At 41.2% G+C, this 16,412-nt stretch overlaps 1 protein-coding gene across 1 annotated transcript in view; it reads right to left on the minus strand.

Annotated features, from left to right (window-relative positions):
• Positions 1 to 16,412, minus strand: part of EPC2 (enhancer of polycomb homolog 2) — a 90,401-nt gene that overhangs the window by 18,936 nt on the left and 55,053 nt on the right. The window contains exons 2-5 of the mRNA XM_040358022.1: positions 9,702 to 9,861; positions 7,506 to 7,651; positions 3,356 to 3,562; positions 768 to 916 (exon numbers count right to left, since the gene is read on the minus strand). Of these exons, the coding sequence (XP_040213956.1) occupies positions 768 to 916; positions 3,356 to 3,562; positions 7,506 to 7,651; positions 9,702 to 9,861 (662 nt within the window). The remainder of the gene's footprint in view (positions 1 to 767; positions 917 to 3,355; positions 3,563 to 7,505; positions 7,652 to 9,701; positions 9,862 to 16,412) is intronic.

Consider the following 16,412-nt stretch of genomic DNA (forward strand, 5'->3'; position numbering starts at 1 on the left):
CACTGCACTCCCAGCAGAGACCAGGGTCTCGCCAAGAGCCCTGGGCCCCGTACCAATGATGGGGCCCTGAAACTCCAGATTCTGGGTCACCCAATTGTTGCGATAGCCTCTGATTGGCCAACACAGTGATCAGTCACTGTGAAGCCCACCCCCTATGTTTTTCTCTCTGAATGGAAAGGAAAGATACATTGCATCTCTCTCTCTCTCTCTCCTTGCAGAGGGGAAAGAAAAAAAAACCTAGATCAATGTTTTATCTAGGTCAGTGCCAGTGTTTGGGTCAAGGTCACTATATTTTGAGTAGGATTTTTAATTTAAGTTACTAATTTAAGTTACCATCAGTAAGTTTTAGGTACCACAGGTACAAACAATAGATGTATGGATGTATGCATGCATGTATGGATATTTTCACACAAAAGCCCAGTTTGTCCTGAAAAACAAATAAACCAAGATTCATCTAGATGCACAAAGTAGTTATGACGATATGTACGGTTTTCCGAACACGTCAAAGTTGCAAAATTGTGCTTAGGCATTAAGATTTGTTTTATCCTTAGGTGCGAAGGGGTTAATACTCATTACTATAGTGCTGCACAGGCACTTCTACAAATGAAATTTTACAAGAAAGATCTGGTATTAAAGGAACTTAATCACAAAGGTTACAGTTTGACAGGTACATTTAGATGGCCCTCTTATCTTACCCACAACCAACATGTACACTTCTAGCAATCCTATAGCCTTTTACTGATAGAAAACAATATGAAGCATCTCACCTCTTCTCCACTACTTCCAACGTTAAATGCAGCAATTCCCGCTTCGTCTTTTCTCTTCGTTTGATCATTTCTAAAATGGTTATGGCTCGGCTAAACTCCCTTCGTAACTTCAACATCTTCTCGTAAGATGCTTCATCATTCTTACGATTCTAGAGAAGATCCAGGAAAAGGCAGGTTTAAAATGGAATACTGGAAATTGGTTTAATGAAATACTGTATGTGGTCATAGCTCTTCTACTTCATAACTTGAGGGACTATAAAAACGCTGGTTGAATCTATTCGCCGACCAGTAAATAAAACTGGGAGAAATACATGAACGTATAAGGGTGTATTCCCCTCAACCATTTTTCTAACCAGTTGTCTTCTGTACATTCTCCATCAGCTATAAGGCCCCATTTACACCTTAGCGTAGCGTTTTCAGGCAGAAAGTCGGGCGATTTTACCGTGATTGTGTACAGGTCAAAAAGTCACCAATGTAAAAAAAAAAAAAAAAAGTTTCAGAACTTGTTTGAGCTTCAGGACGTTTGAGCTTCTGTGGCTTAAGGCGTTTTGAAGTGGAGATGTGAACCAGCGCCATAGAGGCTTCAGGCTACAAATGCTCAGGTGTGAATGGGGCCTAAAGGATGGCAAAATTACAATATGTCTCTCCACGATTCTTGACAGTAAAGGGACCAATACGTTTCAGACTAGAAAGAAATTACCGTATTTATCGGCGTATACCGCGCACTATTTTTTCAGGGCAAAATCGTGGGTGCGCGATATACGCCGATACCCGTGCCGAGTTTATATACTGCGCCGACATATACCGAGCGCCGTACACTCGTGTATAGTCGGGCAGTCTCGGCTACACTCGCGCTCACGTCCTGTACGTCCAGGACGTCAGCGCGAGCATTGACGACTATACGCGAGTACTGCGCTCGGTATATGCCAGCGCAGTATTCAAACTCGGCGCGGGAAAGCAGGAAACGAGCGAGGAGGATGCCGCAGAAGGACGCCAGACCCGACGAAGAGGACACCCGAAGCCGCAGGCGGACGCAGGACCCGACGATGGACGCCGTGCAAGACACCAAACTAAGTACAAAAATCTTTTTTTCACAGGAATTTCGGGGCAACTTTAGGGGTGCGCGCTATACGCGGGAGCGTGCTATACCCCAATAAATACGGTACTTATGTTAAAACACCGGACTAAGTCAACAAATTGGACTTTAACTGGTCATAAGGGACAAAGTCCGGTTTTACACCCAAAGCATTTTTTGTGAGAAAAGAAAAATTGCAGGCACAAAAAAAAGGCAGAAATCTTCAGGTTAAGACCCCCATCAATGGATAATTGCATAGGGTATTATTGGGTTCAGGAACAAGAAAGCAATTTATGATTTCTTTACAGACATACTACAGATAAAAAGCTCATATGCCAGTAGGTGGCGACTCAAAACCAGGAAATTTGCATTCTAGAAGCTAATGTACAACATTTTTTAATGATTCTAAAGCCTCAAGGTTGTGTACCTCAATGCATTAAAAAGGTGAACAACCTTCTGTTCTGCACCCACCTGCCTTATTCTTACCTGAGCCAAATCCGACATGCACAACAGCAATGGCTCTCGCTGTGGTCTCTGTGGTCTCCCTTCTCCCTGGGCAGATTCAGTGGCCCTGCTACTGTAACTCAAATGCTGCGAGTTCCTCCCCCTGTGTCAATAGACCCAGACTGGGCGGCTCGGGAGCAAGCATGCACAGGTGCCCCTATGGAAAGTGGCTTTTCCATAGGGGCACACGCTGAAAAGGAGGGGCCTGGAGCACCGGTGGAGGACCCCAGAAAACCAGGATCAGGGCTGCTCTGTGCAGGCAAGTATAACGTTATTTTAATAAAACAAAAAATGTAGGTTTAACTTGAATAGATATGAATGCTAGAAAATGTGTTACAGATGGTGCAGCATTAGTCTTCACTTCTCTCCTAGCACAATAGGCAACTTCTGGCTTTGTCAGTTACAGATATGCTGCCATCAAGCATGCAGGCAACTTTGTATTTTCTGATTAAACTCTCATGGATGCTCATTTTGAATGGGCTTTTGTAAATGAAAACAAAAAAAAAAGTTACACTGCCCTTTTAACTGTATTTCCACTTTTTCAGCCAAAAATAAGAAACAGAATTTATATTTGCAATTTTGCATAGCATAAAAACAAAAGTCACTGGGCAGGTTTTCTGATCATTCCAACAGTTCTCTCAGATCGCATCAGTTATAAACTAGATTTAAACACTTCCCTAACAAAAGGGTTAAATAAAAATGTTGGCTTATTGCATTGCAGTCTATTGCAATTGTATTTTTTATATATTTATTTTTTTACTGCTTTTGCAAATGTGGTGGGTGGGCTGTTGATGTAATGTGCGAGTATGCCCTGGGCAGCCACTGATGATGCAACTCCCAGCACCTCATTCTTTTCCCAGTAGTTTATAGCAGGAGTGAAGGGTGTACACAAAATATACTGCCAGGAGAAAAAACATTTTTTTTTGTCTGAATAAGCTTTGCATGCTTTTTTTTTGGGCAGAGAAGTTTTAACATAAACCATTTTAAATCGAGGGTATCAAGCGATTACCTTTCGGGTTTGCATCTTCTCAGTTCTACGCCGGAATGCGACATACGGATCGCTGTTCGTAGATCCGTCACGTTTCTCTTGTTTGATTAGGGGAATGAGGGATGGCCCCCTGCAGTTTTTCCGTTTTCTTACCCAGTAGTCATACACAGATTTGATAAGGTAATCATCTTCGTTTAGCAGCAACTTTGCTTCCTGAAGAGTGACAAGCTGCAATAAAGCAAATTGTCATGTTATTACGGGGTGAAGATTCTTTCATAAAAAATACTTTGACCAATTATGCAAACATGTTTTAGTGCATTCAATTTTAATGGAAGCAGTGCGTGTCAAAATGCAATGGATGCTTCTATTGAGCAAAAGGATGAAATTGTGGAGCCAGAATGACTGATCCAGATAAGAATTTTTTTTTTTTTTTTTTCCCTTCTGAGAAATAAAAAAAAAAAGTCTATTCGAGAGTTGACAGGCTTTTAAAATTCTTATCTGGACTTCTATGGTTTGACAAGATCATCCTTTCACTCAATACAAGCCGATTCTTCCAGGAACCAGGGGGAGTGCTGCCACAATTTGGCAGTCATTTATTAGTAACCTCCATCAAGTTTGGGAGTCCAGAGTTCCACCATCCTAATCCTGAAAATATAGGAGGAGGGTACAATCCTACAAACCACCAGAACATTCTGATTTCTGCTCAGGCTTATTAATTCTTCAGATAGTAGAAACTTAGAGAGACATTTGCTTTGAAACACGTAAAAGCTCCAATCTCATGTTGTAAAGTTTGCAGGTAATGAATAAAAAAAAACTCATCTTACTCTACAAAAATTTGACTAAAGTTTCTTACCGTTACTTCTGTAAGCTGTTTTACCTAGACTTTTCCTGGTTCATGCGTGCTAAATTCGATGCAGTGTTACTTTTCTGTTGGTATCCGTGTTCTTAAAGTGTATTTTAGAGGTGCACCGAATGGAAATTTTGGTGCTGAAAGCGAAAATTCAGGATGCACTTTGCCCAAACCGAAAATGACAGTTTTTTTTAAAAAAATATATATTTTTATATATAATTGTATTATATTAAACTTTTTAACTAATATCATAAAATTTAAAAAACGTATTTGTTGGCCATTAGCACCTTTAGCGCAAAAAAAAGCTCAAGAAAAATGCATCCCTTTAAAAATTCTATGTATGTCTTCATACCGATTAGCTGCGCTTCCATTGTGGTGTTAAAAATCTTGCCCGTTGCATCTTTGCTCAATTTAAAAAGCACCCCGCCATTAAAATGCATTGAAAATGCAGCAAGAATACACCAACAACACATCAGCGTTACGTTTTTGAGTCACATGACCTATGAAAAACACCATAAGCGCAGCAAATCGTGATAATATCGCGGTACAAATCATGTGCGTTTTCGGCACCATTAGACACCTTTTTCACCATCGGCAAAATGCTGAAAATACATTTTTTGCCTGACAAAATTCTGGTGCATTTCTAGTGTATTTAAACCAAAAAAAAAATATGTTTAAAAAATAAAATATTGTGGCTTCATTAGTGTATTTTTTCTGGCTCCCCCTTTATTTTTTTATCTAGCGATCCTTCCGGTGACACTTTCTATCCTAGGGTGACAACGCTCACGTTCTGTATTGATGCAGCACTGTCACACAAGGCTGTGCTCTTGATTTGGACTACAGTCACCTTCCCCTCTCCATCTTCATTACCAGATAGCGAGGAAAACTGAGAACATTGTTTGACATTTCAGTTTCGTGCAAAGGAAGTTACAAGCATACTAGATTTCTGACAATACCAACAAGTATTTTTGTACATGTAGTGTAACAACGTTCTTAGACTGAAAGAAAACGAAATAGAGCCATCACATCCAATACTGGTAAGCTGTAATCACTGAGCGGCAAAAAAACAAAAAAAAGTGCAGTTTAGGATACCTTATGTACACAATTCAGTCATATTTGACTGCGGGTCTACAAGACAAGGTCTGTCCATATGAACACTGGCTCTGCAGTCTATAATTGACTAGTATACAAGAGTAGGCAGTGCCTTGCTAAATAATATGACAAGGTCTGGACGGCTTGGGTGGCTGAACGCGGGTGAGGGGTCGGGGACCAAGTGATGGATTTCCCCTCTGCTCGGCCTGGGGGTCATTCGCCGCCGCTCCCCCGTCTGCGCTGGGCGCAGCCTGATCCTGCCAACTGTAGATTGAATTTACTGGCACACCTTGTTTTGTACATGATTTCTCAGGGGGATGGTGATTGTATACCTTACTGTACTCAGGGGCGGGCTTTAGATGGGAAGATACCTGGAACTCACCGGTTGAGGAATGTTAGGGAGAAGGCATCATAGATTTGTAAACTGTTATAATCTGGAACTGCTCATCTCAGACTGACGTTGTACCTATGAAAACTTGAATGTCGACTGCTGAATATCTTGTAAAGCTGATTTGTTAATAAAAACTTTTCTGTTAAAAAAAATAATTGACTAGTAGCCATTCTTTTGTGACCTTGGCTGTATCAGAGATTCTAAATAAAATGGTACCCCAAAGCACCACGGATTGTGGGTTAGTGTGTGCTGCTGTTAACTGAACTGCATGTTACTACAATACAACATTGCCACCCTGAAGCTTAGGTACCAGCTGCATCTTTCAGCGAGTACCAGCTGCACGATTCTGGCCAAGATCACGATTCCCACGTCGTAAAAATCTTTCACATTATACAAAACAAATTTGAGCCAACGTTATCGTTTTTTTTTTTTGTATTCATTAACCACTTGTCATCCGCCTGCCGTCAAAAGGCAGGAGGAAGACCCTGTTCTGGGCGGATGTCATATGACGTTGCACCTTTACAAGCCACTAGGGGGGGCGCGGCGCGTCACTGGGGACCCGATGCGCGTGCCCGGCAGCCGCGATGGCCGCCAGGCACCCGCGATTGCCCAGTAACTGAGCAGGACCGTAGATCTGTGTGTAAACACAGATCTACGTCCTGTCAGGGAGAGGGGACAGATGCTGTGTCCCTTGTACAAAGGGACAACCATTGGTCACCTCCCTCAGTCACTACCCTCCCCCCCCACAGTAAGAATCTCTCCCTAGGGAATACATTAACCCCTTGATGGCCCCCTAGTGTTAACCCCTTTCCTGCCAGTCACATTTATACAGTAATTAATGCATCTTTATAGCAGGGATCGCTGTATAAAATTTGAATGGTCCCAAAAATGTGTCCGCCGCAATATCGCAGTCACGATGCAAAAAAAAATAAATAAAAAAAAATAGAACAAACACGCTGATCGCCGCTATTACTAGTAAAAAAAATAAAAATAAAATTTCTATAAATCTATCCCCTATTTTGTAGATCCTATAACTTTTGCGCAAACCAATCAATATACGCTTATTACGAATTTTGATTGGTTGGTTTGCGCAAAAACAATACATAGCGTCCTAAACTGAGGAAAATTATTTTTTTTTTTTTTAAACAAAGATATTTATTATAGCAAAAAGTAAAAAAAAAAATGTGTTTTTGTTTATAGCGCAATAAAAACCGTAGAGGTGATCAAATACCACCAAAAGAAAGCTCTATTTGTGGGGAAAAATGATAACAATTTCATTTGAGTACAGTGTTGCATGACCGCGCAATTGTCATTCAAAATGTGACAGCGCTGAAAGCTGAAAATTGGTCTGGGCAGGAAGGGGGTGAAAGTGCCCTGTAGGCAAGTGGTTAAAGTCATTTTTATCCTAAAAAATAAAAAATGCATTTGAAAGACCGCTGCGCAAATACAGTGCGACATAAAATATTGCAACCACCACCATTTTACGCTCTAGGGTCTCTACTAAAATATATATAATATGTTTGGGAGTTCCAAGTAATTTTCTAGCAAAAACTAAATAAAAATTTAAACTTGAAAACCAACAAATGTCAAAAAAAAGGTTTAGGTGTTTAAACTTTCCTCATTTACACACAGAAGTGTATTCTTTTGATGTAAAGGACAAATTGTTACAATGTTTAGATCGCAATGGGGAAAAAAAAATAAAAAAATTGCGATGATTCTTGACGATAAAGCGTGCAGCTCTAGTACCACTACTGAGATTTGTCCAGCCCTGGAAATTCTAACAAAGGACAAATCCATACTGTCCCAATCAATATGTTGCACGGAGAAAAAACACATACCTGATTGGAGCTTGCCTTTTCCAGACGGTCAATCATAATTTCAAACTGCAGTGGTTTAAGTTCCATTTTCCTGTTGAGCCGATTAATTAATGTCTCATCTTCAGAGTCCATATCATAATCTGGCTGCTCATTGTCCAGATTAAATGCTATAAAAAAATAAAAAGGAGAAAAATATGAAATCAGCCAGTCACTCAAAGGAAAAATATAAATTTACTATGGACAGTCAAATATATTATTGAAAGTTTGATATTTATAAATGACTGATTTACGAAAACAGCATTACTAGTATGCATAGAGAAACTAAGGCTACATTCACATGTGTGTGTGTAAAAAAAAAAAAAAAAAAATTATAATATATATATATATATATATATATATATATATATATATATATATATATATATATATATATATATATATATATATATATATATTTTTATATTTACTTACCGTATTACGCATGTTTTCTAGCACAAATGTTCATGCATAATCAGTAAATACTTGCATCTGGCATACATATGTCCTCAGATGTAGATTTTTGTATCTTGCATTACTGATCTGAACGCAGTGCATGTTTAGCACCTGTGATTGTACAACACTAGTCTGGTATTAGTAGAGGGACATTTTCTAATTTCTAAAAGGTGACCATACAAAGGTTATTGTACAATCTTCCTTAGATCTACCATGAACACAGTTCACTGCAAGAGCCAATATGATTTGATACAAATTGGATTGTTTTGGGGTGTTGTCCTACTAAATAGATCTGGTACAGCTAAAGGATATTACATCATTAGACTATATAGTATGTTCTAGGTTGATTACAGAACTGTCCGGTGTCTGGGAACAAAAGATTATTCTGTTCATCACTAGCAGGCCCGGACTGGCCATAGGGCATATGCCCAGTGGCCTACAGATCACAACTCTGTAATGTAGGGGGGGAGGGGGGGTCTGTATGGGCTGTATTGTAGAGGGGGTCTGTACTGTGGGGAGGGGGGGTGTAACATGCAGGGGGTGCAGAACTGTTAGGGGGGTGTCTAACAAACCATGGGGGGCTGTCTAATGTAAAGGGGTCCAGAGGTGCAGGGTGCTGTGTAATGTAAAGGGGTCCAGAGGTGCAGTGCTATGTAATGTAAAGGGGTAAAAAAAGGGAAAGGATTACCGCGCTAGAAATAAAACTAAACTAACATAAGCTGCAACAACAAAGTGTTACACACACCAAAATAGCAAAGGAAAAAGTCGGTATTGCGCTGTGTGAAAAATAATAAAAACTAAGATATATTACTAAAATATAAATTGGTGATAAACCATATGTGAAAAGTTGAATAGTTCACACACTTGTGACCAATAGTCCAGTTGAGAGACAAAGTTCAAATTAAGAAAAATTGTCAAAGTCCAGATAGTGAAATTTGATGAAAAAATATATAAATGCGTTCTAAACGTTAGGAAAAAATCCTGATGATCATTAAAGTTCCGCAAGACGGTGCAAATTCAATTACCACCACCAAAAAAACACCTTGTAGAATAAAAGGCTTACCAGAAGGCAAGCACAACCAGCTTGCGGCTGTAAACCCCAGCCAGGGCCTTTAGATGAAGCAGCAGCAGACACGAATACCGAAGGCCCTGGCTAGGGTTTATAGCCACAAGCTGGTTATACTTGCCTTTTGGTAAGCCTTCAATTTACTAGGTGTTTCTGGTGGTACATCCAAGTCACGATTGTTTGTATATGCACCCGCTGCTTGCTGAACTTCACTATGTGAGCTTATTGGTTTTTTTTTTGGGTATATATAACGGTCGATGACTCACCTGGAGGATCCTTAGTGTATTCATGTCATTTGACAGGTAAGGATACATGCAGGAGGCATCTATATCCTTATAGATCAGCACTATGGCAGTAGTTTAGAAAAGGATGAGAGTGGCTTTACATCCACTTTAAGGAGTCTAATTCATTAAGCAACCCACCCTGGACTAGATTACAAATGACCCATTTCAGGGATATTGAGGATACCAAGGCTTACATTCAAACAGGCTAGACTAGAGGAGCAATGATAAACAGGGCCGCGTTTAGCGAGTGTTGAAAGTTGGCTTCCTGTAGGAAAGAGCAGGTGGTTTGTCCAATTGAAGAAACAGATGCAGCCTGTGTGATAACTGGAATGTTGACAAGGAGGACACGCCGGCGGTCTAAACACACACACTTACGTTGAATGTGAATGAACTGCTTGGGCTGTTTAAATTCTCCTTTGTACAGGCGACTGTAGTAGTGGACATTGCTCTCAGCCTCAGGAACGGGAATAACCATGCTTTCTTTCTTTTCTCTAAAAACCTGTTGTGCCGAGATAGCTCGTTGTAAATGATGTTCCTGCAAAAGAAAATTGAAAGACGTTTAAGGCGCCATTCAAAAACGATTAGCAAACTGCAGTATATTTACATGCTTATTGTTACCACTCAACATACAGATGTAAAAAGCTCGCCACAACCCACAGTACAGCATTTACTAATAGCTTTTTAAATAGCCAGTTCTTATGTTTCCACGGGTTTCTAAAAGGTGCCTACAGGAATAATGAAGATCTGTTCCCAATTCAGTTGATTACAGTCAGATAAGACATCAAGTGGATGTCTGTAGGCAATCCCTGACCTATAACTCAGCTGAACCTACTCTGGGGAAAAGAAAATCAATGGCGTTAGATTTTCCTGCAGGACTTCTGTCATTTACCTAGAAATGAGCTGGTCACAGGGATGCCTCTCTGTCCTCCCTTTCCTGCTTTATATACATAAACATCTAAAAGTAGTTGGATCTGTATGTGCGTTATAATTAATCGAAATTAGTCGATTAATCGATAAAAAAATGTGATGCATGCAACATTTTTTAGAAAAACTAGGGCTGTTACTGTATGTGTTAGATTAATCATTTAAAAAAAAAACGATTAATCTAACACATACAGTAACAGCCCTAGTTTTTCTAAAAAATGTTGCATGCATCACATTTTTTTATCGATTAATCGACTAATTTCGATTAATTATAACGAACATACAGATCCAACTACTTTTAGCTGATCTCCTTGCAGGCCGATTCCCAGTGCAGCTACCAACCACTGGAAAAATGGATAGCAGGATACAAAAAACACACAAAAGGCAGCACTGGATGGGAATAGCATTAAAACTTTTATAGTCTTCAAGTAGGTAACAAAATAAATATTGCACTGGAGATAAAATCGATGTAGCTACATAAAACTGTAAAAATGGTGCGAGTAATACCAAAGGGTAACAAAAGCAGTCATAAAAACATGTAGCTCAGGGTTTGACAAATTTGCTTGGAATCTAGGAGCCAGCTAAAAAAGTTAGGAGCCAGAAAACGCACCCCGTCCCAACAAGCTTGCGCGCAGAAGCGAACACATACGTGAGCAGCGCCCGCATATGTAAACGGTGTTCAAACCACACATGTGAGGTAGCGCCGGTATTGGTAGAGCGAGAGCAATAATTCTAGCCCTAGACCTCCTCTGTAACTCAGAGGAGTAATAACTTGTAATACCAACGGCTCACCACCAGATGGCGCCAGCTCACACATCTGGAGTAATAACTTGTAATACCAACGGCTCACCACCAGATGGCGCCAGCTCACCAAAATCCAAGTCGCCAGGACACCATTTCTAGTTGCCATGGTGACCTGGCGCCCGGGATTTGTCGAGCCCTGCAGCACCAAACATTGGTAGCCTTGGGAGGCACTTCTCTTCAGGGTAAATCCGATTGCCTCTCAGGGGATCAGGAAGAATTTTTTTTCCCCTGCTGTAGCAAATTGGATCTCATGCTCTGCTGGGGTTTTTTGCCTTCTTCTGGATCAACTGAAGGTATGGAGTTGGGTGTATGGGATTGTATTGCGGTTTTTATTTTGTTTGTTTATTTATTTTTTGTGGTTGAACTGGATGGACTTGTGTCTTTTTTCAACTAACTATGTAACTATGTAACTTCTCTGAAAAAAAAAGTGCATGTTTTGGCCTTCATCCCCAATCTCGTCCACTGTCTACATCATGTGCCAAAAATCCTATGTGCAATGAATAGATCCCAATAGACTGCTAAGAGTTTCTAGCCTCACGACAGCCCCAAAATATGCTATTGGAGAGCTACTGCACATGTGCAGCCAACACTCATGACATTCAGCACAGGATGTAAACAGTGGAAGCTGCTGCTCTGGAAACAAGTGTGCAACTGGTGTGGGGGGGGGGGGGGGGATTAGCCCCGAGTAAGGAAATGGGGGGGGCATAATTGTTGAAAGTACTTTGATTTCAAGTGCACCTATCCTTTAGTGGTAGTGTTAGGCCCCATGCACACAAGACGCTGCTAAACTCGAGTTCAGAGGCATTTGGGCATTTTTTTCAACTGCCCCTGAACACATTTAATGTTATCCTATGTGTCCATGCACACAATCACGTTTTTTTGGCGTTTTAAAGCAGTTGGGTTTATGTCCGTTTTTTCAGACGCAAAATTTTGGGTTCAGAAGCATTTTAAACTTTGGGAGGGTCTACAATGTCTTTGAGATAAGCGCTGACAGCCGCAAATGCGGTAAAACGCCGCTAATAGCGTCAAAACGCCACGCAATTCGCGGCAAAAACAGGCATTTTAAATGCCGGTTTTTGCCTTTGAAAACGTGAGTTTAGAGGTGTTTGTAATTGCTTCTCGTGTGCATGGGGCCTTACGCTTGCTAGTCATAACCACAGACAAAATACATTTCCACCTAGAAGTAAAAAATGTGGAATAGTGTAAAAATGTTATCTGTATCTTATCAACCTAACCTTGTAGGACGGCAGATTTGTATTGGGGCAGCCAGATTAGCTCATTACATTTACTCAGTGATTGTGCATTACTGTTCCTATTGACTAGAAAAGTTTATCTTATCTAAAGCAGTCAGAAGGAGGGGAAATCACCTCCTTGGGAGATTATATACACACACACACACACACACACACACACACACACCAGGGTTTTACAAATTTGCTTGGAATCTAGGAGCCAGCTAAAAAAAAGTTAGGAGCCAGGAACACACCCCTTCCCACCAAGCTCGTGCGCAGAAGTGAGCGCATACGTGAGCAGCGCCTGCATATGAAAGCGGTGTTCAAACCACACATGTGAGGTATCGCCGCGATTGGTAGAACGAGAGCAATAATTCTAGCCCTAGACCTCCTCTGCAACTCAAAACTTGCAACCTGTAGAATTTTTTTAAACATCGCCTATGGAGATTTTAAAGGGTAAAAACTTGTCGCCATTCCATGAGCGGGCGCAATGTTAAAAGCGTGACATGTTGGGTATCAATTTACTCGGCTTAACCTTATCTTTCACAATTGGGCTAACTTTGTCGTCTCTTTTTTGTTTGTTTTTTATTAAAAAAAAAAAAAAAAAAAGTGTATTTTTTACCCAAAAAGTGCGCTTGTAAGACCGCTGCGCAAATACGGTGTGACAGAAAGTATTGCAACGACCGTCATTTTGTTTTCTAGGGTGTTGGAATTAAAAATATATAGAAAGTTTGGGGGGGGGGGGGGGGCTTCTAATTAGAGAGAAGGAGATGGCAGTGAAAACACAGGGGAAGCTTCGTTGGCATTGCTGGTTGTCTTGTCATGCCAACGGCCACCACAAGATGGCGCCAGATCACAGAAGGAGGCATAGGCCTGCAGAAGGCTGCAAAGCCGTGGCCTCAATTACCAGCCGGCGTGGCGGGGGCGCATGGGGACACAGGATACCCCATCCTGTGTCTCTGTGCACTGCCACACCATCACGCGCCCCCGCCACACCGGCTGGTAATTGAGGCCGCGGCTTTGCGGCCTTCTGCAGGCCTATGCTTCCTTTCCCAGGTCGCCAATTCTAGTCACAATTGCGACCTGGATGTCATCGAACCCTGATAAACATACAAAACACACACACACACACACACACACACAAATGTAATCCCCTGCTGATTTTGTACGTTTGCCCACTGACAAAGAATTGATCAGTCTATAATTTTAATGGTAGGTTTATTTTAACAGAACAAAAATTATCCAGAAAAACACATTTCAAAAACGTTATGAATGGATTTTACATTAACACACACACACACACACACACACACACACACACATTGAATTGGATGGACGTGCGTCTGTTTTCAACCTCACCTACTATGCAAGGCTGGGTTCACACTGCTGCGCTGTGAATTTGTTCCGTTTTTTTTTTATGTGAACCATCAATGCGATTCCAGAACGATTTACATTAATGTCTATGGACACTAAATTCACAACGCTGTAAACTCGCACAAGACCCTTTTCTTCAAATCGCATCGCATCTGTAGAGGAATCGCAAGGCATGTATGCGAACGACCGCCATTGAAAACAAATGACTTTATGGATGACATGCTAATTTAGAATGTTTGACGCATCACATTCGTTATAAACTCGCATCAGTGTGAACCGGGCCTTACTACGATTTGCATTTTAATGAGTGAAATAAGTATTTGATCCCCTATCAGCAAGATGTCTGGCTCCCCTGTCTCTATACAGGAAATCAGCCGAGATTAGAACTCAAAAAGGGAGTGCTCCTAATCTCAGCTTGTTACTCGTTTATACATTTTATAAAGACACCTGTCTTCAGAAGCAATCAGATTTCAATCTCTCCACCATAGATGGTCAAGACCAAAGAGCTGTCAGGAACAAGATTGTAGACCTACAAGACCATCGCCAAGCAGCTTGGTGAGAGGGTGACAATAGTTGGTGCGATTTGCCAATGGAAGAAACAAAATAACTGGCAATCTTCCTCGATCTGCGACTCCATGCAAGATCTCACCTCAAGTTCCAATGATCATGAGAACGGTGAGGAATCAGCCCAGAACAGGAGAATCTTGTCAATGATCTCAAGGCAGCTGGGACCATAGTCACCAAGAAAACAATTGGTAACACACTACACCATGAAGGACTGAAATCCTGCAGCGCCTGCAAGGTTCCCCTGCTCAAGAAAGCACATGTACAGCCCGTCTGAAGTTTGCTAATGAACATCTCAGGCTGCATTCACACCCAATCGCGGCGTTTTGTACCGCGATTTTCGGCGACAAAACGCCGCGATTTTAACCCCTATTTAACCCCCAGGTCCACATCTCCTATGCCGAACGCCGAAGCCGCCTGAAAAAAAAGGGTCCGGGACTTGTTTTGAGCTTCAGGCGTACGGCGTTTCGCCGTGGAGATGTGAACCATCTCCATAGAAGGCAATGTAAAATCACCCCTCCAGCGAATTAGGGGCTGCTGCGGCGTCGCGCTTCAGGGGTAAATACGCCTAGGTGTGAATGGAGCCTAAATGATTCAGAGGAGAACTGGGTGGAAGTGTTGTGGTCAGATCAGACCAATATCCAGCTCTTTGGCATCAACTTCACTTGCCATGTTTGGAGGAAGAGGAACGTTGCCTATGACCCCAAGAACACCATCCCCACCGTCATACATGGAGGTGGACACATAAAGCTTTGGGGGCATTTGTCTGCGAAGGGGACAGGACAACTTCACTACATCAAAAAGGGACGATGAACAGGGCCATGTACCATCAAATCTTGGCTGAGAACCCCCTTCCTTCAGCCAGAACACTGAAGATGGGTATTTCAGCATGACAATGACCCAAAACACATGGCCAAGGCAACAAAAGAGGGGCTCAACAAGAAGCACCTGGCCTTGGAGTGGCCTAGCCAGTCTCCAGACCTTAATCCTATAGTAAATATGTGGAGGGAGCTGAAGGTTTGAGTTACCAAAAATCAGCCTCAAACCCTTAATGCCTTGGAGAGGATCTGCAAAGAGGAGTGGGAGAAAATCCCTCCAGAGATGTGTGCAAACCTGGAGGCCAATACAAGAAAGGTCCGACCTCTGCTTGTCAACAAGGGTTTTGCCACCAAGTACTAAGTCACGTTTTGTGAAGAGGTTAAAAACTTTTTATTTCACTCATCAAAATGTAAATCAATGTATAATTTTTTTAATTGTTTTTTCTGTATATTTTTTTTGTTCGGTCTCACTGTTAAAATAAACCTACCATTAAAATTGTAGACTGATCAATTCTTTATGAACAAAATCAGCAGGGGATCAAATACTTTTTCCCCCTCACTGTATATATAACTGTTGGAAAATATTTACAAAATATGTTTAAATTTATGAAAAAAAATGGAACAGGAAGTAATAAAATGCATTACAAAAATTTGAGGTAAACATTGCAACAGATCCTCATCACATTTACTCAATGAAATACACACCATTTAACATCCAGGCTATGACTGACTGGTTTTCTGTTGAACATTGAAATGTAGAAAACGCACATCACATCCATTCCAACAAACAAGACCAGTGATGAGGATGATGATGGCATCATGTGACAAGGGGCGCAGGCCTAAAATCTCCCCATAACCAATAAATCAAGCTTTGCTGTGCCACCATCTAATTTGCAAGTATAAAAACATTGTGCAAATGCAAATTGCACTGGAAGTGCAGCCGCTGTAGATCCGAGGGGTAGATCTCACCCCTCGGATCTACAGTGACTGCATTTCCAAGTGCACTTGTAGTGCAAAGTGGATTTGCCATTTGCAAATAACCCCCAATGTTCATTAACCACTTAAGACCGGCACCAAATAGCAGCTAAAGGACCCGGCCCCTTTTTGCGATTCGGCACTGCGTCGCTTTAACTGACAATTGCGCAGTTGTACGACGTGGCTCCCAAACAAAATTGGCGTCCTTTTTTCCCCACAAATAGAGCTTTCTTTTGGTGGTATTTGATCACCTCTGCGTTTTTTTATTTTTTGCGCTATTAACAAAAACAGAGCGACAATTTTGAAAAAAAAATGCAATATTTTTTACTTTTTGCTATAATAAATATCTCCCAAAAAATATATAAAAAAAATGTTTTTCCTCAGTTTAGGCCGAT

The sequence above is a fragment of the Rana temporaria genome, chromosome 6 (genome assembly GCF_905171775.1).
Source record: "Rana temporaria chromosome 6, aRanTem1.1, whole genome shotgun sequence".
In the NCBI taxonomy this organism is placed as follows: Eukaryota; Metazoa; Chordata; class Amphibia; order Anura; family Ranidae; genus Rana; species Rana temporaria.